The 25,877-nt window shown below is 42.0% G+C and overlaps 1 protein-coding gene across 1 annotated transcript in view; it reads left to right on the top strand.

Moving 5' to 3' along the window:
* The first annotated feature begins 5,731 nt into the window (after nucleotides 1–5,731).
* The window catches only part of myo10 (myosin X), a 332,493-nt gene continuing 312,347 nt past the window's right edge, over nucleotides 5,732–25,877 (top strand). Inside the window, exon 1 of the mRNA XM_069909274.1 lies at nucleotides 5,732–6,103. Within this exon, the coding sequence (XP_069765375.1) occupies nucleotides 6,083–6,103 (21 nt within the window). The 5' untranslated portion in view covers nucleotides 5,732–6,082. The remainder of the gene's footprint in view (nucleotides 6,104–25,877) is intronic.

Here is a 25,877-nt window from a genome sequence, read left to right as displayed (position 1 = left end):
TGATCATATGAATGGCAGAGCAGGCCATCTTCTGATTCTACTGCTTATGTTCCTATATTGCTCAGAGTTTTTTAAAATTCCTCTGTTAAAGATTTCCTGGAGCTCTTCCAACTGATTCATCATGAGTTAACTCTGCAAATTCTCAGACGAAGTCAAATAAACCCCAATTTGGTCATGACACATCGTGTTACGTAAAGACATGGAGGTTGATTTCATGTCATACTCATAACATGATTTCTAGAGATCACAAGCTGAATAACTTCCATCCTGTAAATCAGGGCATGTTTAAACTGGTACCAGTTTTATTAAGAAATAAAGGTTGGATATATAAGCCATTCATCCTTAAGTCCGATGGGATGCTCATGCATCTTCCCCATGTATAAAGAAAATTTCTAACCTCTGGGTTTGAAATGATACTCTAAAATGGTACATTAATATGACAGTTTTGGGGTGATAAACAGTGCAGTATGTGTTCTTCAGTTTCAAAGCCCCACCAAAAACCGAACCCATCTGAAGCCAACTACATCATACATAAAAAGTTATCACTCCCACTCCCACTGTCTGTCTCAAATGAATTTGTTAGCCACATCAGAAGCGGCTACAAACTCTTCTGGTTGTGGGACTGAAAGTTTATTTCATAGAAATTCATCCTTTTTTAAAATTAAATGGGTTTGCTCTTGCTGGGTCAACAGTCACAGTCACGATCCAAGTGACGGTGCACTTTGTCCATGTCATGTAATATTTTGTTTCCCTCCTTGGTGCTCAGTTGACAATGTTTAGCACTTCAGTGTTAACCAGACATTTGGTAATTGATGTCAATGCTTCAGCCCTTAAAGGGAACTGCTCCAAATAGTGCCAGGCACTTAGCACCCCCTTGCTTTTTCTCTAATATGAGGAGTGTTTGATGGCTCTGGAACTTGATCATTGGAGTTTAGAGGAATGAGGGGAGATCTCATTGAAGCCTACCAAATACTGAAATACTGGATAGAGTGAACATGGAGGAAGTTTTCCTGTAGTGAGGAGTCTGGAACCAGAGGGCAGATTACAAAACATTATTTTAGAATAGAGATGAGGAGGAATTTCTTTACCTAGGGCGTGGTGAATCAGTGGAATTCCTTGCCAAGGATGGATGTGGAGGACATCACTGTGTATTTTTAAGATAGAGAGAGATGGGTTCTTGAATAGGAAGGAAATAAAGGTTCAGGTGAAGGTAAGAGAATGGGGTTGAAAAGGAAAGTAAATCAGCCATGATGGAATGGTGAAGCAGACTTGATGGGCCAAATGGCCCGATTCCATTCCCATGTCTTATGATCTTTAGATTTTGATTTAATCATTTGATTGTCAAAATGGACATCACCCATTGAGCACATTCTTCCCAACAAGCAGGATGGGGTTGAGCACCATGCCATTACGTCAGACTCACCAAGCACAAGCTCAGTGTAAAATAGGCTAGATTAGTCATGTCTTCAACTTGCCTGACTACAGTAGGAGATGTCAAGAAACATCTCTCACCGGACTGCACGTGGGTCAGAAAGTCATGCTTACCTCAGTGCCTGCTGGATTCATTGTGAGCAAATATCCAAAATCTTCATTCGCCTGTGGGCTGCCAACCTACGTTCGTCAGCTTGGTGCAGACTGTTGTCCTTCAGAAGCAGAGTGGTGCTATCTGCCAACAGCTGGCAGATGCCCAACAGATTTCTGTCCGACAGAAGTGTATCCAGAAGCGTATTGTTACCATCAGAAGCTGTTGGCGGATAACAGGCAAAACAAACTTTTCATTGTAGTTTGGGACATGGAAAAACATAATGTAAACTTGAACTTGAAATTTGAAGCAATAAACTTGCAGATCATGAAGGAACTTTTATATTGAGCAGCTTTGGTCTTGCTGCCATTCAAATTGTACTACCCATGTACATGGCGATGGGGCCAATGTGACAGGGTAAGTATAGTTGAGTACTGTACAAGTGTTGGCATTGCCACTGCCTACTCTTCTCACACATGCCAGTCATATCAGGAGCACCATGGTGTTGGGATTGAACATGTATGTTGAAATTGCACTTCACTGTACTGCAGTATTCAATTTTTACTGAAATGGGTCATATTTTGCAAGGAAATGCCAGGTAGTTTTGCACAAAACTGCTAACTCTTCCCCACACAAGTGCCAACATAATCTGGATCTCCAGGCTTGCTTGCAAAGACACACTTGCTGGCAGCTATTTGCTGGCAGGTTCTCAATGGTGTCCTAACACAAGAGTTCAAGGAGTGCAAAGTTGTGACAATTTCTCAGAGCTCTTCATGGAGAATGCACTCAAAGACCTGATGCAAGGAGTTCTTCAGTGAGCTCACATTTTGTTTAAAAAAACCCTGAATGTTCTTTTTAATCGTTTGATTAATTGCATTCTTTTACCTCTGGAATATTTCTGCCTTCCTTGAAACTTCTCCATTTTTACTATCAAAGATCTAAAATAGTTTAATTGTTTCCAAAAAGTTACCAAAGAATTATGATGGTTTTAAAATTCTCAATATTTGTATTTTCGTCAAGAATTATGATGGTTTTAAAATTCTCAATATTTGTATTTTCGTCAGCTTTTACAGCTGGCAAAGCCTGAAGAATGGCTTAACTGGATGTCAAAGCATCCTCAGTGTAGGCAAGCAGTCACTGGCTTACATAAGGGTTGCATTCCTGAGAACAGTCTGTAAGTCAATTTCCCCATAGGTCAGTAATGTATTGCTACCCATATTGTATCACATTTGCTATAATTCTTTCATTTCATGGAATATTCATCCTAACTTGTCCCAGAATTAAACTCGTGGAATATAGACAGAATGAATACCACGAAACATTTTATTATTAGTATTAGAGGTTGAAAAATGTTTTAAAAACGTATGGGAGAATTTGCTTAAAGTGAGATTTTTGCAAGTCAGGCCATGCATAACCTGAGGAACCCTTGCATTACTATGAGGGAAGATTGCTGTTGACAAATACAGGAATCAATTATATCTCAAGCTTAAGCCATATTATTTTATTTCTGTTCCAGATCAGGTAGCTTTTTACTTTTTGGAGGGACCGGAAAAATTAAATTGAGCGGCAAAATGGAGATGAGGCTGTGAGGAATGCTTGAGAGATGAAAGGAAGTATTTTGTTGAAGGTTTGGTTGTAAGATCATAAACATTGGCATGGATGCCTGTGCGCCAAATGGAATGAATGAAAGATGCCTCTGTGTCTATGTGGCAGGCATCAGAGGAACTAGGTGAAGCTATTTCAAATAAAGATGTACAAAGGAGGAGAAATGTTTATAGTTGATTGAAGATTAAGTAGTGCTACTTTTAATCTAAAGTTAGCTGAAGGGAAAAAGTTTGAAATTTTGGCACGCAGAAGGAAATAAAAATGGACCGTTTCCCTTTTGAGAACACAGATATACCGGAGTAGTTGTGTTGCATTGGATTAAGAAAAGGAAAAATAATTCCTGGATTACAAAAGGGCATTGTAGTATTCAAACACCTCAGTAATGACAGAGTAACAGAACTGGAGCAGGTCCAAACCCATCAGAAACGTTCTGACTGACAGCTACCTGTAGCAACAGTCAACCTCTGGCTTTGATGTTAGTGGCACCAGAACTGGTTTATCAAGACCTCAGTTTCTGCACATTGCAATTCTGACAGATTACCTGATGTTTAAAATTTGAATTTATATTTCACCGTGTGCAGAGTAAGTGAACTTCATCACATTCCTCAGCCCTCTGCACAAGAAGTTAAATGTCAGTGTTGTACTGTACTGGTTCGGTAACTTCTGTATGAAGATCATGCATTCTGCACCTGCATTAGTTCATCTGTCAACTAAATCTGTCCCAATTAACAAATTATCTATCTTATCTAGTTCCTTGGCCTGAAGGTTTACCATGTGTTCAATCAGTGGGAGTTGTGATGTTTAGGGCTCAACTGTGTGCTCCTCTTCAGATGCAGCCTCTGTGCCTTTGGGTCCTGTGTGATTTGAGCAGACTTATTTATTTGGGTCATTAACTTAAATCATTGAATAGTCTTACTATTTAATCCTACTGTAGCTGCATCAGTCACTGCAGGGACACACTCCACTCTCTTTCCCATCAAATGTCCAATTTCGTCAGAATGTGTCCAGAGTTGCAAATTGGGTGAGAAAGGCAAAGGAACTGAAGTGACCATGGTGGGGATATTAAGGAGTCTGCAGGAAACTGAGGGACTTTTTGGATTCAAACAGGGACTGTGGTTTCAGGCTTGAATCATACGAGGAGGGATGAACCAAAGTTATGTCTTCTCTCATTGCTGAGATTGCATCCTGCTTCTGCGGTTAGAGACACAAACTCCGAGGAATTCATTGATGAATTAGGACTTGTGCCAGAAGAGGAGCCAATCATGAAAAGTACACATTTGGAATTGTGGCTGAACAAAAAAAAAACAAAGGAATACTTTTTAAAAGAATGAGCACTGCCACAGAAAATCATAATTATCACACTGAAAGTATCTTTATTGCAGAGCCGAGTTGTTAAATGAGGCATACTATTCATATTCCTTTTCAACAAACTTCCCAGATACTTTAAAACCTTGGCTACTTCTCCAATTTCCCTTTACATGACACTGTGTCCCACTAGTGATGCTTAACCCTGGAGATTGGCCAGGAGGATTATATATCAGGTGTGCTTTTACTGACCTTGCATCAATCCCCTCGACATCTGGTCATTAACCTAAGGCAACCTGCCTCGCAGACTTTAGAGACTGAAAGTAAAGGTAGAATTTCAGATGTCATGGCAGTGTTAAGACCTATTGAGGTTTTTGCTTGTTGTCAAAATAGTAGTAGCGAGAAGACCTGTAATCTGAAGATCTCCTCTGATTTGCAGACTGTAGGTTCTATGCATCTTTTTTTTAGCCTCTTACCTTGAACCTAGCCTTTTCCAATAATATTAGTCTTACTGTATGTATCAGGCCTGGAAACTATTCTTCATTGGCATCTAATGAGAGGAAAATTAATCAGAATACCTGAAAAGGTAGGAACCGCTCATCTTAATCACCATGGGATTCTGGCATTATGTGACTTGAAGAGCCATAGATGTGCACAGCACAGAAAACAGTCACTTCGGCCCATCACACCATGTATTTATACGAATCCCACATGACTGCATAAATTATGTATTCTATATGCCAGTACCTATTTAAATATTGTTTCTATTCCTGCCATCACCAGTTCCCTGGCAACTTATTTCAGATACACCTACTCTTTCTGTGAAGTACAGCCCTCCGATCCCCTTAAACCTAGTTGAACTTCCTTCTCACTAACCCTCTAGTTTAGTGTCAAACATCCAAAATGAGTAAAACAATTTCAGGTAAAGCCAAATGCTTAAAAATGTATCATGGAATTGTTAAGAATTTGAAAAACATTACCAGTATTTAAGTTTTTTTTTCTTAATTTGCTATGAATTGTCCCTTTAAATTCTGTGTGATCAATCAGTATATACTTGAACAAAAGTAAATAAAGGTGTTCAGTATTTCGAACAGAGTACAGCAACTGGCTGATAGAACAGAATTTACATGAAGTGATTAAATCCTGAACTTTAAACATAGTCCTTCTGAGGTCACGCAAATATGGTTCAATTTAAATCTCTGAAGTAACAAGGAACCAATTCCCTTTTAAGATTCATTTGTGGGGGCTGGGCTGTAAGAACAGGGTGGAGCTACATTAGTCACAAGGGAGTGTACTCTGATGGGTCAGGTCAGAGAAGCGGTTCCAGTGAATAGAAAATGTGGATGGGTAGGAAAATGCTATAACAGAAGTGCATTTTAATTGTGGAGTTGGAGCTTTTTCCTTTCTTAATCTGCAGAGCACAGTACATTAAGAAAACTGCCATGAATGAGTGCCTGTTTCACAGTCCCCTCGATTTAAGGAAATCGCAGAACAAAGGAAGCAGTGTGAATGTTCATCTCAAAACTGGTAGTAACGAGGAGTAACTTTGAAACCTGAGAAGTGGAATACCTCCTTCGTTTGTAGCGCACGTCATTAATCCACAGTTTTGTAGAAAATAAACTCTTACACAGGCTGTCTTAAAACTAAACAATGGACAACTTTTTCACCGAGGTAAGTTCACTTTGTGAACTGCATTTTCACTTAATTTAAAAGAATTAGCTGACGAAGTTAATTAGTTGCAAGTTTGTGACCTGTAACGTTGTAGGAGGGCGAATATAACAACTAATTAAAGACTGTTGTACTGACAAATACTAATTTAAAAAAAAATGTTACGGATACATGGCTAGAAGCTGCGATTCTCTCTGAGCGGTCTGGCATTTCCTTTCAAAAACTACAAGCTTCCTGCAAAGGAAATAGTGATTTTAGTAGGTTAATGTAGGGAACTGGACATTGAGGAAATGTAGATAAGCCTTCGCGATTCGCCAGCATGTTTTATCCAAATCTGGTTTGCATTATTGAGTTGAAAGTTTTTGGAGTACAGATTTTAAAGAGAACACATTAGCTGGATGACTTGTTCCAGGTAACCATATGGTTTTATCTCGTTGTCTCACTTTGGTTTACAATCAAAATGCGGCTGCAATTTTAGTTACCACAGCTACCTGTAATCTAATTTCAAGCACATTCCCTCTTATTGTATGTAATTTATACTTTACAAGAAGTGTGTTTTATCTTGGAGTAGCCTTCATTGTACAGGAGTAATTTATTTTGGAAACTATAATCGTACAAAATCGAACAATGCCCTAAATTAGTGATGTGTAATACTGATAAATATGTTTATCAGTACATTCTAAATGATTAATATTACACACAGGTTGCTTTGTCAGTGTTTAAAACAAAGGTGAAGGGAACAGAATTAGCTTTGTCAAAAGACAAAATACTCACTTTAATGCTTTAGCCAGGGAATAATGTTTCCTTTAGTGGTCCTCAATGATTTTGTGCTTTCCATTTAATGACACTATCAAGCAGAAAAGTCTTTGCAAACAATTGGGGAATCGTGTTGGCTCAGGCCAGATTGAAACTTGTACCCAAACTGGCAAGCTTTTGTTTCCTGTCTCCAAACCCATTAATCAGTCTCCGCTCCTGTGTGTTAATAATTCAGACTGTGTTTCAGTTGCTTGATCCGGGCGTTTTGCCTGTGTTATGCAACATATGTTAGTTTTTAAAAAGTGTCCAGACTTCAGGCAGAGAGGTAAAGAGAACATTGAGGTGAGTTAATTTATTTGAATAATTAAAAGAGGAAAGCGATTTCGAACCTCCCTGGTGTTTACGTTTATCTTGTTCATTCTATTCATTGTGAAGCAAAAGGGCAGGTTTACTTTTAACTATGGACTTTGGTCTAAAGTAATACAAACGCCTTGTTCGTTTCAAACTTTGCAAACATTCATCATAAACCCTTGCATGCAAATTTAGCCTGAAAAGATAATCATGAGGAAAGAAGTTTTAGATTCACCCAAACGTACATTGTTAATCTCCTTGTCGTGATGGTGTGTGTGTAATTTATAATGCTATTACTTTAGGGATTATGAAAAATATTCAGGATCCATCTGTATATTGCCCACAGCAAGATAGATTTACAAAAATATTCCTTACATTTGCCCCCAAGTTGCCAGTGAATGATTTGGATTTTCAAGGTGCATGTTAATTTGAATGGCAGAATGTTTAATGCAAGACATTAAAGAGCTTAATGCAAGTGCAAGCAAACCTTGTAATGAGGATGCAATTTAATTTTGTACCTGTATTGTCCTCTCCTTTCTATTTGTGTTCATCCCATCCCTCAGGAGTATAAGTAATAGGAATTAACATCTTTGGCTGGAATGTTTAGTGATTAAAACAAAGAAATAGACATTGATATCAGATTGACCCTATTGGTCAAAAGAAAGAATAAATTCAAGATTCAATTTATTATTCTGCACACAAATAGTCACCAACTAATCCTACACCATTATTAAAACAAGACAGAAGCAAGTTTAAAAAGTACCTTCAAAGACATGAATGACCATGGTCCTCACTGTCTCTTCCAGTACCTGCTTTGGCACCCCCATAACCTTCATATCCACGTGGCCTGTTCTTCTGCTTCAACACCTGAATTCAGATATCACCTTCTGGACCACTGGTTCCCAATCTCTGAAGCATTAGCTTGGAAGGCTGGCTTGCCCTTACACGAGCCAAAGATTTGTGTGCTCCTCCTCCAACTTCATGTACTGTATTTGGTTCTCTTCTGCATCAGTGAGACCAAAGGTAGACTTGGTGACTGTTTTGTAGAGCTTCAGTGCTCTGTCCACAATAGCCATTCTGAGCTCCTGCTTGCATACTATTTCAACTCCACTTTCCATCCCCACACTGACCAGAGAGTGCCAGTAAGGTCCAGTGTAAGTTAGTGGAGTGACACTTCAGATTCTACCTGGGCAGTCTACAGTTCAATGATGTGAACATGGAAATTTCCAATAATGTGTTCCTTTTTCTGAGCCACTTTCCTTCCTCCCTCCCAGAGACCATTTTTGCTCCCTTTTCCACACATTCCTACTCCACCCTCTCCACACTCCCACCCCGCCCACTTCTCATTCTCTCCTTCTGGTTCAATCCTCTACCATCCACAGAATTTCACCTCCCCCTTTGGTTCCATCAGTTGTAGTTTGTCCTTTGGTTAGCCTTTGGTCTCTGGGAAAGAAGAAGGGAAGTGGCTCAGAAAAAGGAACACATTATTGGAAATTCCCATGTTCACATCATTGAACTGTGGACTGCCCAGGTAGAATCTGAACTGTCACTCCACTAACTTACACTGGACCTTACTGGCACACTCTGGTCAGTGTGGGGATGGAAAGTGGAGTTGAAGTAGAATGCAAGCAGGAGCTCAGAATGGCTACTGTGGACAGAGCAATGAAGCTCTGCAAAACAGTGGCCTGGTGCCTTTGTCTCTACTGATCACCCATCCACACCTCTCTGATGCTGCCATGATTAACTAATCTTCCTCCACCTGATACCATCCTGTTTTTTCCCTCCCTTGTCTGATCCTGCTAATCATCTGTCTACCTCCATATTTATTCATCATTCTTTCCTTTTATTAGTTGACTAATCTGCTACTGGCCCCTTTCTAACCCTGGCCCCTGTCCTCACACTAGCTACCTCCCATCTGCATGGAGTCTCATTAAAAGGGTTGTGACCCAAAGCTGTGACCATTCTTCTCCCACTGTTGTTTGACCAGCTGTGTTCCGCCTACCCAAATTCTGGACCTGATTACTGACTCCCAGAAACTGGTAGCCTACAGCCTTCTGGTGACTGGTAGAAAATCAGTCCTTATTGAATAATGGAGCAGACTCAGCAGCCTATTCCTGACTCTAATTCTTGGGTTCAGATAATTTGCTCATATTCATCTCCATTGTGGGGCAGTTTGGAAAGATTTTTCAACTTCTGCACTGTGTTTACTTCAAACTTATGGCTCTAATAAAGGTTTCTGAGGTGGCATTGTAAAATTACAGTACAAAGGGTGGTGTGGTTAGTGTGGTGGCTGGTGCCCGATGTTGAATGTAAGTATTTTGTATGTTCCAGGTGGCTGCGTGGGTTTCTTCCAGGTACTGTTTCCTCCCATATTCCAAATGTATTGGGTCAGGTGGCTAATTAGTCACATGGGTGTATATGGTTGGTGTGGACTCATGGGCCAGAAGGTCCTGTTGAGGTGCTGTTCTAAATTTTTTAAAAATAGTAAATATTCCACAAAATGTGATCTCCAATCACCGTAAATGGACAGTCCTTTACAGGAAAAGATGACACTGAATTTTTTTCATAGAACATAGAAATCTACAGAACCATTCAGGTCCTTTGGCTCAGTGTTGTAGCTGTCCTTCACTACCTTGAATTTCCCAATTCCATGTACCTATCTAATTCTCTTAAAATTACAGAACATATAGAATCTAAAATGGTTCAAATGTTTTAAAAAGAAAATTATTAATTTAAAACAAAGTTGTATTCAAATCTATTGATTGAACAGATTCCTCACTTTGAATGGTGATGGAAAATATCTGCCATTGCTGGACTCTGAGGTTCCATCACCAGAGAGTGGACGTATTAGGACCGCACTGTAGTACAACAGTTCCACAGTTTCAGTGACTCTCGTTCCTTCAGTCTTTGTAGGCTTTCATATTGCCCTCATTTGTCTTGGCACTCTGGTTTTCTTCCACATCTCAAATACACACTGGCTGGTTGGATGAGTGATTGAAGCATGATTAACCAAAAAGAACAGGTTACAAGGAAGCAAAGGGAAATGGGGCCAAGACAGTTCAATGCTGGAATTTTCAGAAAATGCTGAAAAGCTGGAAGGTTGAGAAATAGTCAACATTTTGGGTTTTAATGCACAGAGTACCAACCTGAAATAGACATAAAATCTCTTCCTGGATGTTCCCTGATCTGAGTCCTTTGAGCTATTCATTGTTTAGGGAAATGAGACTGATGGGATTGCTCTGAGAACCAGCGCAGACTTGATGGGCATCATGACCACCTCTTGTGTGGTAAGGCAGTACGTAACACTATATGGTTTCCTTAAACATGCACAGCAGTCCTAAGTATGTACCATGATGTACCACATGTCCTCGCTGTGCAGTGCACACAAGTGCTGGAGAAATTCAGCAGATCATGCAACATTCATGGGCAGTAAATGGCAGTTGATGTTTTAGGCCTGAGCCCTTCCTCAGGAGGGCCAAAAATTGGACAGCCACGTGAATAGAAAGGTGGGGGGGGGGAGGGGAGAGGACGAGCACAGGTAAGAGGCAAGAATGGATACAGGTGGGAGGACATAATAAAACAAAATTGAGAAAGAGCAAAGAAAATGCATCACTTCATGTTTACATACAAATTCCAGTCTGTAAAAGACAATGGGCATAAGTAATTAGAGGCAAATGGAAAGCTGGCTGTAACCAAAAAGTACCGGGAATACGATGTGGAGGAAGTTCTTTTTACATTAAATTTTAGTCAGAAACCACCTGGAGTATTGATTGAAGACCCTGTCCACTTATATGGGCATTGTACCCAGAAAGTCCTGGATGTGACGGATGTAACACAAACTTGCCAAAGTTTGTGGCTTGGAGGATTAAATACAAAGAATAGGATATGCAAACCTGACTCCTGTATCCCCTTGAGGGCAGCAGATGAAAGAGTGTTTGCTCATGTCTGCCATTGATCTGCATACATGTCAGCCAGCCATCTGTTGTTTGTTGCTTGTAAACCTTGTGCATTAAAGGTTTTCTTGCATTTTCATATCCTTCCAGAAGAGGTACCAATGCTTCAATTATTTACCTTAAAGCTGATTTGACAATGTAAATTGTCTGGGAAATGTTATAAAATGATGGTTGCCTGGATAGAAAAGCATCGCAAAGATCCATCCAAATGAAGCTTCAATCAAAAAGGAAAAGGAGATGGAAAAAAGATATTTTTCATTGACCTTTGCTTGAAAATATACAAGTGAAACTGAAAGGTTTTTATTGTAGGGGAGGTTTGGGCTTGCCCTTTGACAGGCCAAGACAAAACGCAACAGGTTGAAGGATTTTTGACCCCATTAACTTGGATTTTATGGATGCAGTGATAAGTGGCACAGTTATTGTCTGCCATTTTACCACAAAACTGACGGCAGCTTCTGGAGGATGTATATGTGCAATTGTATATGGAAATCCAAGCATTGGTGTCAGTAATGTTTTCATCCACAGCTGGTGCAACTCTGCAGCCTTCTACAGTGAAACTAAGCAGAATTATTGATTGACAGAAGCTCCATGGTTCAAGGTTCCTTTATTGTCATGTACATAAATCTGATTACTTTTTGTTTGCCCTTAAAGGCAACAGACACCATTAATCCAGCGTCCCAACCAAGAAGAGAAAGAGAAGCAGGAGTCCCTTCAGAGACCCCAAGTGTTGATCCTGCTGCCTCTACTATAACCTCCATAGCCAAACTGCCTCCTATCCAGTCCAGGAGTGAATCTGAGCTTTGCCTTCCACAGCTCCTAATTTTGAGCACCCAGTGAAATTGGGAAGCTGTTATCACCAGAAGCCCTTTGGGAGCCCTTTGCCCCATCAGGTTAAACAAATTCTTGAATACTTTGCATTTACAACTGGAGGACACTCATAACTGTGAAATTTGTACCACAGTTTCAATTTCCTTTTTATCAAAAGGAACATTTATCCTTGACATCAAGCACTGTCACACTAAGCACTGGTGCTCCTCAGGGCTGCTCCTGTTCATGCTCCTGACCCACGACTGTATTGCCAGATCCAGCTTCAACAGTGTCATCGAGTTTGCAGATGACTCAACGGTAGTTCGTCTTATCAGCAACAAGGATGAGTCGCACTGCAAAGAGGTGGAAAATCTTGTGATATTGTGTGTGAGTAACAACTCGAGTCTCAGTGTGGACGAGACGAAGGAGATGATCCTGGACTTTAGGAAGACCAGGAACAACCATCCTCCATGACACATCAACAACTGGAGAGAGTGGAGAGCACCGAGTTCCTTGAAGTGACCGACCATTGATACACAGCATCTCCTCACTTGTCAGGAAGGCGCAGCAGTGGCTGCATTTCCTGAGAAGACTGAAGTGGGCAAGGTTACTGGCCACTATTATGTCAAACATTTACAGAAGTTTTATCAAGAATGTCCTGGCGAGCTACATCACAATAAATGGAGGTCAATCCACAGGACCATATTCCCCATCAATGTGATTTATTGGGATAGTTGGCCAAAGAGGGTGTGCAAAATCTTTGAGGATCCATTCCACCCTATGCACAACATCTTTCAGCTGCTCCTGAGATACAGGAGCATCAGAGCCTAGGCTGAGGAGCTGTTCCTTCCCACGAGCAGTGAGAATGCTGTACAACCAAAGGAAATGCTCCACTAACCATTCGAGACTATCGTATTCATGAAACTATATTTATTTGTATATTTGTCCTACATATGTATTGTCTGCATGTTTTTCACCAAGGACCAGAGAACCCTGTTTCATTGGGTTGTGCAATCAGATGGCAATAAACTTGACTGAAGAGTCATAGCGAAATAGTAAATTCTTAGTTTTAGTAGAACATCTTGGACTTATTGTAGCTAATTGTTCACTTTTGAAACAGCTGTCTTCCTGGTTATCTCTCTTGTGTACCATTTTGCAGATTTGGACATTGTACAGCTGAAAGATTTCTTTGAGGAGCATTTATTTTGTGGTGAATTGTTATTTTTCTCAGAATTTGTTTCCACGTTGTGTTTCATCTTCCAATTGGTTTTTAATCCGTTATTGCCTTCTCTCAAATTTCTTCCTTGCCTTGGGCAATTTGAGATGCTTCACAAGAACTACCGTGGTTCAGAAAAGCACCTTGCTGTTGCTTCCTGACAGGGCCTTCGGTGCTAACTGTCTCCTCCCTGCGAATCCTCTTCCTGCTAATCTTGAGGTATGCTATAAATTGTACCATAACTGAATTGTGCATGTTGTGGCCATGCTATGCTGAAGACAGATCTTTAAAACATGCCATCATGCTGCCAGATGTTCAGTTAAGCTTGTATGGCCTTCAGCCCACTCCATCCTTGAGAACCTGTATACATGTGCTAATCCCATGTGCCTGTATTAATTCTATAACCCTCCATATTAACTCATTTGTGTACTTATCCCAATGCCTCTTAAATGTTGTTCCTGTTCCTGCTTTCACTACCTCCTGTGGCAGCTTATTCCAGACACCATCTGTGTTAGTGTGAAAAATTTATCCTTCCAATTCCCCTTAAACCCCCTCCCTTTGCCTTTTGGAACTCCTAGTGGAAACACATAGGTTAACTCTGCCTTGAGTCATTTTGTGCATTTCACTCCTGTAATCTTGGTCTCCAGAGAAAACACACCTGGCCTATGCAATTAATCTGAAAACCTCCAATCCAGGCCTTGTGAATCTTGTTGCCCCTTTTCTAAATTGTGTCCTGCTTAGGGTGTGGCGAGTAGAACTGCTCCAAATAGCAGCCCAACCAGAGTTTTCTGTGACTTCTGTACTCAGTGCGTCGACCAATGGAGGCAATTGCGCCAAATGCCTTCATCACAACTCTGCCCACTTTTGTTCCCACCTTCAGGAACTACGTACTTGTACCCACCTTCTTTTCACCCCCCACCCCAACCCATCTGTTCTACAGCACTCCCCAGGGCCCTACCATTCATTGTATATATCTTGCCCTGGTTTAACAACTCAAAATGTAACATTTAGCGCTGTTTTTATGTTTGTTTACTTCTCAGATTTTACCTAGTACAGTGAAAAGGGTTCTTCAGTGAAAAGTCCAGTCAACTCTAGAGTTCAATTGGTTGTACAAACTAGATGAACAAAAACACAATTAGAGAATAGTTACAATGGGGTAAAAGATCAATTAATACAAAACAAAGGCAGCACTTGTGGGGTTCATTCTGGAGCCTAATGGATGAGGGGAAGAAACTGTCTTTAAGCCTGCTGATGATGATTTCACACTCTTGACCCCAACTGGAAAAAGAGAGCGGGTCAGGGGTGTGATGGGTCCTTAAGTATACTGGCTGCCTTCCTGATGTAGGTGGAGTCCATGGAGGGAAAGGAAGTTTGAGTCATGTTCCGAGCTGCAATCACTTGTCCAAGTTAAATTCCAATTGCTATTTCCTTTCCGAGTTGATCTATATCCTGTTGTAACCTTGGGTGATCTTCTTTGCTGTCCACTACATTGCCAATATTGGTGTTGTAGCAGCAGCCGCACTGTTCCTGAAAGAACACACAACCAGACGGGTTGAGCTCAGTGAGCAGACTAGTTTATTGCAGGCCGCTGGGCTGCACTTATACTCCCAGCCCGGACCTGGCTGAGAACCGCGGTGGAGGGCGCTGATGTCACCCAGGTGTCACGTGGTCCCCCAGCGCGGGCTTCTGAGCCCCGTGTTGGAAGGAAGGGAAATCCCCGACGGTGCCATTTTGGCCGGCTGCCCCGCTGCGTGGCTTACAAGTGGGGCCGGTTTGCCTGCCTCGTTGTGAGCCACCACATTATAATGTTTTTGAGACCTGTAGCAGAATTTGTCTGCTGTAATTTCATTTATTAAAATGAATGAATAAAAAGGAAATTAAACTAAACTATATTAATTGTACTGCAAATCCCAGAGAGGTAGATAAAAACTGCAGGGAAACAAGTGCAAAGAACGAGACATCTCAAGGCATGACCTTTTCCAGAAGATCAGTCTCCAGGAAGTGTCACCAGCAAGTTGGTTGAATATTAAAGTGGGGGGGAAAAGTATTAAATGATTTCTAATTCTTTAGTTTTCCATATCTTGCATAATCAAGTGAACAAGCATTGAACAATGTTGTGTGGTTGTGCTGAGTGAAGAGCTAGCCATTGCTGACATCTTAGTACTTTAATGTCTGCTTTGGCTGGATTGAGGGGAATAATTATGAAGTGAGTAAGTTGCAAACTATTCAATCAATTTTAAACTTTGCCATTTTAATTTCATGTTGATAGTTGAACATTGTCAACCCTGCGATAGAACTGAATTATAACTTTGCTGCTGTTCTTTGGAAGAATAATTAAAAATAGCCCACAAGAATGATTGAAAATAACCCACAGGCTGAATGAAGAACCCTACAGGGAAGGTAACCACAGCAGCAGACGAGTGAGGAGCTCAGCAGCTGAGATACCCACACAGGCTGTAGATGACTCATGGTCAAGGGACTCGCATGGATTATGGGTTGCTGGAGATTGGCTCATGGGAACCAGGTATCTGAGCTTGGATTCAAGAGGATGCTAAGGGTAAGAAGGGCTTCCAAAGGGTCTCAGGCATTAAAGGCTTCCTGATTGTGTTGGAGGTTTGTATCTGGAGGGTGCGAAAGCACAGGAGGCCAATCCACGGACACAGTGACTGAAGAGACTCTCTTTCCTATTATTTGGAGCTCCGGACAGTGCTCATGATGACTTTGCTTGCCTTATGGCATACAGAAGTTAAAGTATATCATGTATGTGATATTTTTGTATTACATGACAGTAAAATGAATCCTGAACCATTGCCATTGTCAGAACCACTTTAATGTTGTGTTGAGGTAACCCTGATTTTTCTCTTTTCCTTCCCCCCCCCCCCCACTAGACAGACATAAAGTACTCAACAAAATTAATGTGTGTGTGTGTGTGTGTGTGTGTGTGTGTGTGTGTGTGTGTGTGTGTGTGTGTGTGTGATAATGGCAATCTCCCTTCCATTGACTCCATCTGTATCTCATAATGTCTTGGGAAAACTGCAAATATATTAAAGAACTTGTATCCTTCTGACCTTACCCTCCTTTTCCCTTCACCCCTCCACCTCACTTCTGTTGGGTGTAAGATGTATATGCGTACCCTTCATTCAAACACAGTTACTGTGAACAGGCTCTTGAATGGATCTTTCACTGGTAAAAGATGATGTCTTAGCTCCCATTTTTAACTACTTTTCTTTATCCCCTGCAACATATTGTACATTCTTCTTGTCCCTGTTTGACTTGTTAGATTACTCCAGATACTTATTATTGCACTTGATGCTCCACGATTTGGATTGTCTAAAAAGCTTGCAAAACAAAGCTTTTTGCTGTATTTTGGTCCATGTGATGATGAACAGTTTATTTGTTCAATTTATTGGTTGCGTAGCATATGCCCAGAGAATGATTAGGTGATTCCTCACTTGCTATCTTGAAGGATGTCGTAATCCTTGCTGATGGGAAAGGAAGCCAGAAATGTTGCCAAGGTAATGTGATGGGGGTTGCCTCAGAGATGAGCCATCAGTCTTTGATAGAAAGGAAGGGTAGATTTGCAATCGAGGGGATGCAAGACAGGTTTAACATGTTGATTACTGGGATAAATGAATTGTCATGTGAGAAAAAATTAAGCAAACTGGTCCTATGCTCTCTTACGTTTTCAAACTGCCTGCTTAAATTCGCATACCATCTTCAGCAATCCTTTACTAATCACAGAGCATCTATGCCATAGGAAATACTTAAAGTGGCATGTGAATAGAAAGAAAAAGGTTGAGAATCACTGATTTAGACGAATGAGACATGATCTCATTGACTCATTTAAAAAATTCTCACATGGCTTAACATACCAGATGTGAGAACAATGTTTCTTCTGGTTGGTGTATCTCCACCAGGGGTTTCAGTCTCAAGGTAAAAGGTTAGCCATTTAGAATCTGGTTGAGAAGGCATTTCTTTACCCAGTAGGATGCAAATCTTTGGAATTCTCTACACTAGATGCGCACTGGCTTGAATATATTTACGATCAATTGATTCATTTGCTATTTATAAAACTAAGGGATATGGGACCAATGCAGGAAAGTGAAAATGGCTCGTCATAGAATTCTATTTTGTCCAGCTCCATTGAATTTGAATCTGAAATCATAGAAAATGTAACAATTGTTTATCCTTTTGGCAGTCCTAGTTTCTGCCCTAAAATGCTAGATTCACAAAAGCCTTGGTTGAACCTTTTTTTGACAGTCAAGTTTATTGTCATCTGATTACACAAGTACAACCCGATAAGTGTTCTCTGATCCTTGGTGCAAAACACATGGACACACAACCAGATATGACGCATACAGATAGGCAATACATATGCAGGGCAAGTATTCATACATGCAAATAAATAAATGTTGTTTCGTGAATGAGAGTCTTGGATGGTTAGTATGAGCAGTTCCTTTGGTCCTTCAACGCTCTCACTGTCCATGGGAAGAAGCTGTTCCTCAGCCTGGTGGTGTTGGCTCTGATACTCCTGTATCTCTTCCCTGACAGGAGCAGCTGAAAGATGCTGTGTGCAGGGTGGAAGGGGTCCTCAATGATTTTTGTGTGCCCTCTTCAGACAATTAGCTTGGTCGATCACGTCAATTGTGATGGGGGGGGGGGGGCAGGGAGAAGTGGGTGTCGGAGGGAGGGAGACTTCAGTGTTCCTCTCTGCCACTTTTGTGATCCTGTGGATTGACCTCTGATCCATTTCTCTGCAGTAACTATATCACACTGATGCAGCCAACACACTCTGGGTAGAGCTCCTATCATGGTAGCCTTGCCTGCTTCAGTTTTTTTGAATATTTTTAATTTTCAAAGACTCATAAATCCAAATAAACAATACATTTTTCCAATGAAAGTGTATATCATACAGTCTATTTTATCCCCTACTCCTCTCCCTCCTGTACCTTAATACAAAAAAATTATATAAATTAAACAAATACAAAGAACAAAATATCATTAGCTTCTAGTTTCATTCTTCTCAGGAAGTGGTCACTGTTGCACCTTCCAGACAGTTGAGCGTCCAAGATAGGTCACTAGTAAAGTGAACTCCAAGGAACTATCAAGATATTGGTGTAGTTGAGGGTGGTTGTTGCTGGTTCTCCTGAAATCCATGATCATTTCTTTTGTCTATGTTAAGACACAGGGTTATTACACTCTCATCGTATCTTGAGATTTTCTACCTCTTCTCTGTATTGCAACTAAATGGGTTCATGTGCTTTAGTTCCAATTGTGAGATGGAATAGCATGAATTGAGGAGAGGAGAAAAAAATATTTGAAATCAGCACAAGGCCCTTTCCAGCCTCTTTCTACCAAATGAAGTTGTGGCTAATTTTTTATTTATTTCCACAAATTTACATTTTCTGATTGGATTATTAGAACTCCAATTGGATTTAAAATGAACTCTGAAAGAATACGTTGGCATTTTCAGAAGAGAGCTCCAACCTGTTGATGTAGTAGTTTCCCAAAACTGGAGCCAGACCTTTCTGGAGTAATTAAAAATTGAAAAGAAAAATCTAAGATTTTTCCTTCTCTGAGATTCCTCATTAACAGATATAGAGTTGCTCTCTTCTCAACTTCCCTATTTAAAAAAAACTTTCAAGTCAACCCTGAACGCTCTTAAATTTCAGAGCATCTTTTTAGTAATTGTACATTTTACTCCTCCTGAGGTAAAACTATCTTTTCATAAACTATCCCCAAGGTTGTGCGTGCAGAATTTCTCACACCATATGGGTTTATTCCACTTAAAGCTTTGTATAGATGCTGTATAATTTCTAACAGTTTGTGTTCTATTCGTTATGATATATGAGCCAACATTCTATTAGACACTGATTTGTTGCAGCTGTCCATAGTATTTAAATCTATAAACAAGAACCCCCAAAGTATCTTTGGACCGGCACCGCTGGAAACTTTCTGCAGTTAGAAACTACGTTGTTCAGCTTTAAAGTGGGTGACCTCACTAAATTGAAATTCATTTGCCATAGACTTGTCTTTTTGCTGATCTATTAATTCATTTGTAACTTGATGCTTCCGTCTATATTGCTTACAGTGTAACCTCAGTTTGAGCGACAAGAGCACCTAGGCATCAACTAAGCTAATTGATTCAAGAACAGATTATTCTGGGATACCTACTCTCCAAACCTTGCTATCTTGCTGCCTGTTGCTGGGGTCAACACATTTTTCTAAAAGGTTTGCTTATTGAATAAAGTTGGAGATTATCATAGACAACTTCAAGCTAAACATAAAGATCATTTCAGATTTGCCGTATCATGTAGGAAGTTGGAAAAAACTTTAAATGAACTTTTTATTAAATTTAGCATGTTTAATTATAATGACGCCGACACATTGCAACTGACCTAAATATGTTTTGCTGCTAATCTTCGTTTGTACTTAACATCACTCAGTGTCAGTGTCCGACAAGTCAGCCAGCATTGATGGATTCCTGGTGCCTCTTTTCCATGGTTGCAATGTCCTGGTGAAAGGTTTCACCATGTTCATCACTGACTACAAAATAACCAGGGAAGAAGTCCAAGTGCGAATGCAGAAAATGAATTTTCAATAACATGTGGTACTTCATGGTTTTGTATGGTTGAAGTAGACTTAAAATATAACAGAATATCACAAAAATAGTTGATATCTTTTTTTTTAAAAAGTGAGAGGAAATTTTTAAGGTGATTTTCGTGATCAGCACCCCAAAATTCATAAAACACACCCAAAAGTGTTCAGGAAGCAGAATCGCTGTTGTCCTGTGTAATTTATCTTTAATGTTGACAGTTTTAACTTAAGAGGCCTTGTGAAATGCCTTCTGGAAGTTTATTTACTTAGCATCCTTAGAAGCTAAATTGTAGAACTTTAAGATACAGTAAGAAGTAATTTAATCAATTGTTTCCATGTCAACTGCAATTAAATGAGCGGTTAATCCTACTTTCCTTGCTCTTGCACCATAGTCTTTTGGGAGGTGGATCTAATGTTCACCTGGGTTAAATGTGAGAGGGATTTCTGATTCTGACCCGAATGACTTCCAAACTACCACTATTCTTTGTGTAAAATTTATTTCACCCTCATCCTTCTAAACCTTAGACTTATTAGTATCATTGTTTTCTGAGCCCAAAGCAAATATTTTATTCCTTTTCATCCTGTCAGAATTTTACCTACTTCCATTAAATATCTCCTTGGTCTTCCAAAGAAAACACAGTTAGTGTAGCAGTTAGCACAATGCTATTGCAGTGCCAACAACCTGGATTCAAATCCAGCGCTGTCTTTAAGGCGTTTGTACATGTTCCTTGTATTTGTGTGGGTTTCCTCCAGGTGCTCCATTTCCTTTCATACTTCCCAAAAAATCATAGAGGATTTGAAGGTTAATTGGTGTATTTGGGTGGCATGGGCTTGTGGGCCAGTGGGGCCTGTTACCATGCTGTAACTCAGTTTAAAATAAATTAAATCAAACTTGGCCTAGACAGCCTCTCTGTAATGATAATGCTGCAGCCCTTGCAGTACCTTTGTATATCTCCACTGAGAGGGCCTGTCTGTCAATCTTTCTTGTATTAATTAGGCTACAGGTAGAAAACTACTCCACAATGACCTCCCTGCTCCTTTTTCATATTGTCTACTACTTTGGTCAGTTCTTCAAATGTAAAAGTAAATTTCTTTTAAAAATAACTGTAATCATCTTTTCTAATTCATCAGATGAAATGTGAAGGTGATCAGTTACTTTAATTATACTGTAGACAAGTAATTTCTAAATAACAGATGTCACCCAAGCACCCATATCTTCTGGTTCCCTCCCCTCCAACCCCCAATTCCACCCTGCATTCCTTCCATGTCGAGCAGAGGAATGCCTACTATTTTGTAGTCTAAATTTAAGCGCTCTGAATTTAGAGAACATTGGATAGTTTACTGAATTATATTTGAGTGTAGCAGCGGCTACACAGCTAACTGAAGGATCGCACAACCAGACGGATTGAGTTCATTGAGCAAAAACTGATTTATTGTAGGCTGCTTGGCTGATCTTATACTCTCTGCCCGGACCTGGCTGAGAACTGCGCTGGGAGGCCCCCACGCCACCGGGGCATCACGTGGGTCCCCAAGCGTGAGTTTCTGAGCCCGGTGTCGAGGTTGGGAGGAAACCCCCGATGGCGCCATTTTGGCTGGCTGCCCCACCGTGTGCGTGAAAAGCGGGGCCGGTTCGCCTGCCTAATGGTGTACTGTCACACAGCACCCCCCAGAACTGGCACAAATGTCCTTTTTGCCGGGCAGACTCAGTTCTTGAGTTGCGCCATAATTACTGGTTCGGTGGGGTTGAGATGGGCTGGCTTTAACATGTCCACCATAAACAGTTTCCTCTTACCACCGATGTCCAGTGTCAAAGTGGATCCTGAACACTGGATGACTTTGTATGGCCCTTTGTATCATCTTTATAGAGGTGCTGTGGATGGGCCCCGCCTGATAAAAATGTACTCTGCAGAGTACAGCTCGCTGGGGACGTAAGATGCCCATGTGCTGTGTCTAGGCGGTGGTGGGGGTGTGAAGGAGTCCAACTGGGCCCAGAGGCGGGGAAGTAGATCATGCGGTGACTGCTGGGGGTTGTGAGGTGTGTTGACGAACTCACCAGGTAGGGCTAACGGTGTACTGTAGACCAGCTCGGCTGATGACGCCTGTAGGTCTTCTTTGGGTGTCGAGCGGATGCCCAGGAGCATCCAAGGCAGCTTCTCATCCATTCGGGTCCGGTGAGGCAGGCCACAAGTGCTGACTTAAGGTGGCAGTGCAATCGCTCGACTAGCCCATTGGCCTGTGATAGACCGTAGTGTGATGTAGCTCGATTTCCCCAGGTTGTTGGTGAGCTGTGACTAGAGTGCAGAGGTGAACTGGGTGCCTCGATCACTGGCGAGGTCTTTCGGGATGCCGAACTGGACAACCCAACCGTTCAAAAGCGCTCGGGAGCAGGAGTCCGTGGAGGCATCTGGCATTGGGATGGCCTCGGTCCAATGAGTAGTGCGGTCTACCACTGTGAAAAGGTAACGGTTACCTCGGGGAAATGGGTTAGGGTCCGACGATGTCCACATGTATGTGGCCGAACCATTCCTGGACGTGTTCAAAATCTTGTACGGGAGCTCTAGTGTGTCTGTGTACCTTGGAAAGCTGGCAATGGGTGCAGGTTCTGGCCCAGTCCGCAATCTGCTTCAAAAGCCCGTGCCAGACGAAACTTTCTGCCACCATATGGACTGTGGACCTAATGGAAGGGTGGGAAAGGTCATGGATATGGTGGAAGACTTGCCTGCGCCCCTGCTGGGGAACCACTGGTCGTGGAGTGCCCATGGAGAGATCGCACAGGACGGTGCCCTCACTGGGAGGTCCTGAAGGGCCGTGTCTCCTCATCGGACTTCTGGTCCTGGGCGAGCTGGTTGAAGTCGAGACCGGATATCAGCGTGCAAATGGCTGGTCATGAGAGTGCGTCGGCGACCACGTTGTCTTTCCCCACCTTGTGCCGAATGTAATGTCGGTGATGAACTCCGACACGAAGGAGAAGTTATGCTGTTGGTGGGCTTACCGGGGATCTCTTGCCATAGTGAGCACCTGAGTGAGGGGTTTGTGGTCGGCAAAAATGGTGAAAGGCCTTCCCTCCAAAAAATAGCGGGAATGACGCACCGCCAGGTACGTGCCCAACATCTCACAATCGAAAGCACTATACTTGTGCCCTGGCGGGTGAAGAAGTCGGCTAAAGAATGCCAGTGGTTTCCACTGTCCATTCACCTGCTGCTCCAGGACAGTGCCGACGGCTGTGGCAGAGGCATTGATGGAGAGTGCCATATGCAGGTCGCTGCGTGGGTGGATGAGCAGGGTAACCTTTGTGAGGGTATCTTTCGTGGCTTAGAATGCCCTGCTGGCCTCTGGAGTCCAGGTGAGTGTCTTGTCTTTGGCCATAATGAGGGCGAAGAGCGGCTGCATGATGTGCGCAGCGCCTGGAATGAAACAGTTATAGAAATTGACTATACCTGCAAACTCCTGTAGCCCCTTGAGGTTGTCCGGGCGTGGGAACTCCCTGATTGCAGCAACCTTCATAGCAACAGGTGTGGCTCCTTCGGCCGTGGTGGTATGGCCCAGGAACTACATGGAGTCTTTCCCGAACTGGCACCTGGCTGGATTGATCATTAGGCTGAAGTCGGCCAGTTGGGAGAAAGGGTGCGCAGGTGAGACTTCTGCTGGTGATAAAGATGTTGTCCAGGTAAATGAATGCGAAATTCAAATCCTTGCCCACTGTGTCCATAAGGCACAGGAAGGTCTGGGTGGTGTTCTTGAACCCGAACGGCATACGTAGGAACTCTAACAAGCCGAAGAGGGTGATGATGGCCATTTTGGCTATGTCCTCGGGGTGCACCGGGATTTGGTGATACCTGCGCACCAGGTCGACCTTGGAGAATACCCTTGCGCCATGCAGGTTGGCCATAAAGTCCTGGATGTGATGGATCAGGTAACAGTCAGCTACTGTCACATTGTTAAGCCGTCAACAATCTCCGCAGGGGTGCCAGAATCCGGAAGCTTTCGGGACCAGGTGGAGTGGTGAGGCCCAAGGACCATCAGAGCATCGAATGATCCTCAGCTCCTGCAGATGCAAGAACTCTTCCTTCGCTCTCTGGAGCTTATCCAGCAGGAGCCAGTGCGCCTCAGCGTGGACCAGCGGGCCTTGGGTGGGGATGTAATGAAACACTCCATGGCGTGGTGAAGCGGCGGAGAACTGTGGCTTGAAGAGGGATGGGAACTCATCCAGGATACGTTGAAACTCGTCCTTGGACGTGGTGACCGTGGCCATCTGTGGCTGCTCTGTGCAGGAGGTGTTGAGGCGAATCGATTGGAAGGTATGGGCATCTACCAGTTGCTTACCTCTAATGTCGACCAGGAGTCCGAGGGCGAGGAGGAAGTCGACACCCAGGATGGCGGTTGGAAGGGACGAAACAGTGAACCTCCACAAGAACTTCCGCTGACCGACCTGGAAATGGATGGTCTGGCGGAGGTGAAACTGAGCCTCTGCGTGGCTGAACCAGGTCTTCGGCTCCTGAACCCAGAGATCAGGAAGCTTGATGGCTATAGAGTTGATTGAAGGGTTGTTCATGTTGGGGTCAAAGACCTTTGAACCTGTCGGGGTCACCAATTGTAGCGATGGCTACACTGCTAACTGAAGGATCGCACAACCAGACGGGTTGAGTTCAGTGAGCAAAAACTGATTTATTGCAGGTTGCCTGGCTGGTCTTACACTCCCAGCCCAGACCTGACTGAGAACCGTCCTAGGGTCCCCCGATGTCACTGGGGCGTCACGTGGATCCCCAAGCACGGGCTTCTGAGCCCGGTGCCGAGGTCGGGAGGAAACCCCTCGATGGTTGCATTTTGGCCGGTTGCCCAGCTGAGTGCATGACACGTGGGGCCGGTTCGCCTGCCTAAGGGCTTACCGCCACATGTGATTATTTTTTTTTCTTAAGTTATATTTTCTAAATTGTTATCAATTAAATGTAAATCTCAGTGAAAATACAATCTGAATTCAATATTAGTTTCTTGGGGATGCCTGTGATATATCTCCCATAAACACAGATTCAGATCCTTAGTAATAATTTAACGTGCTTGTCACTTCTTTCTGTTAATTTGCGACATCACCATTATTAATTCTCAGGGAACCCAAGTTGTTCCTGAACACCCTTTTTATCTTGATATAATTTAGTTTTGTTCAGTTTGGATATCCTTTGCAAGTTTTATTCTGTATGATCTTTTTAATTTCACAAACTGTCCATGACATCATCCTTTGTTGCTTGGATTTGAACTATTCTTGCTGGTTTTGAATTATTGTTTTTGGGTTGCTCCTTGTTTCTCTTTAATTATTTTACCTTTATTGATTGAAATGTAATATTCTTTCAATGTCTGCCACTCATCTTCCTATCAAATAGGGACAGTTTAATGTGGAAAGTCACTTCCTCCTGGAGTGAAGTCGACCTGTCCCAAATTTGTACACTTTTTGGAGAAAGGGTCCTGAACTGGGACGTTGACTAGCCATTTCTATCCCTGAATGCTGACTGGCCCTTGGATTAGCTTCTGTTTTTCACTCTTAGAATTTTAAGCATTGCTGTATGTTGCTTCCTTTACATCAGTCAGTCATATTTCTTTTTGGCAAATATTAATCTTTAAGACAGTTAATTAAGAAGGCTATGGCAGTGTTGTGGTTAACTTACTGAAACACTATCCTGAGGTCAGAATTATTGATCTAGAGACGAGAATTGAATTCAGCCAGGGCAGCTGCAGATTTTAAATTCAAATAATTAAACAAACTTCAAATATAAGGCTAGCCTCAATAATGAAGTCCTGTAAAGCTGAGTTTCATGAGAACAATTTGGTTCATTGATTTCCTCCAGGAAAGAAAATCTTCTGTTGTTATTCTGGCCCAGATTCCACAGCATGTTGGCTTGTCATTACCTTCTGACAAAGTCTGACCAATGACGACAACATTTGTGAATAAATTAAAAATATATTTGATATTGAATTAGGGTTGGCACCATTGAATTAGACTTGGCACCATTGTGGTTCTAGGAATAATTTCATGGAATCCTATTCTGAACCTGCTCCAAAAAGTTGTCTTTCATCATTCTTGCCCTGAATTTCTCTTCCTCATGTC

Source organism: Narcine bancroftii, chromosome 1 (assembly GCF_036971445.1).
Source record: "Narcine bancroftii isolate sNarBan1 chromosome 1, sNarBan1.hap1, whole genome shotgun sequence".
Taxonomy (NCBI): Eukaryota; Metazoa; Chordata; class Chondrichthyes; order Torpediniformes; family Narcinidae; genus Narcine; species Narcine bancroftii.
This window is presented reverse-complemented; position numbering and strand designations above follow the sequence as displayed.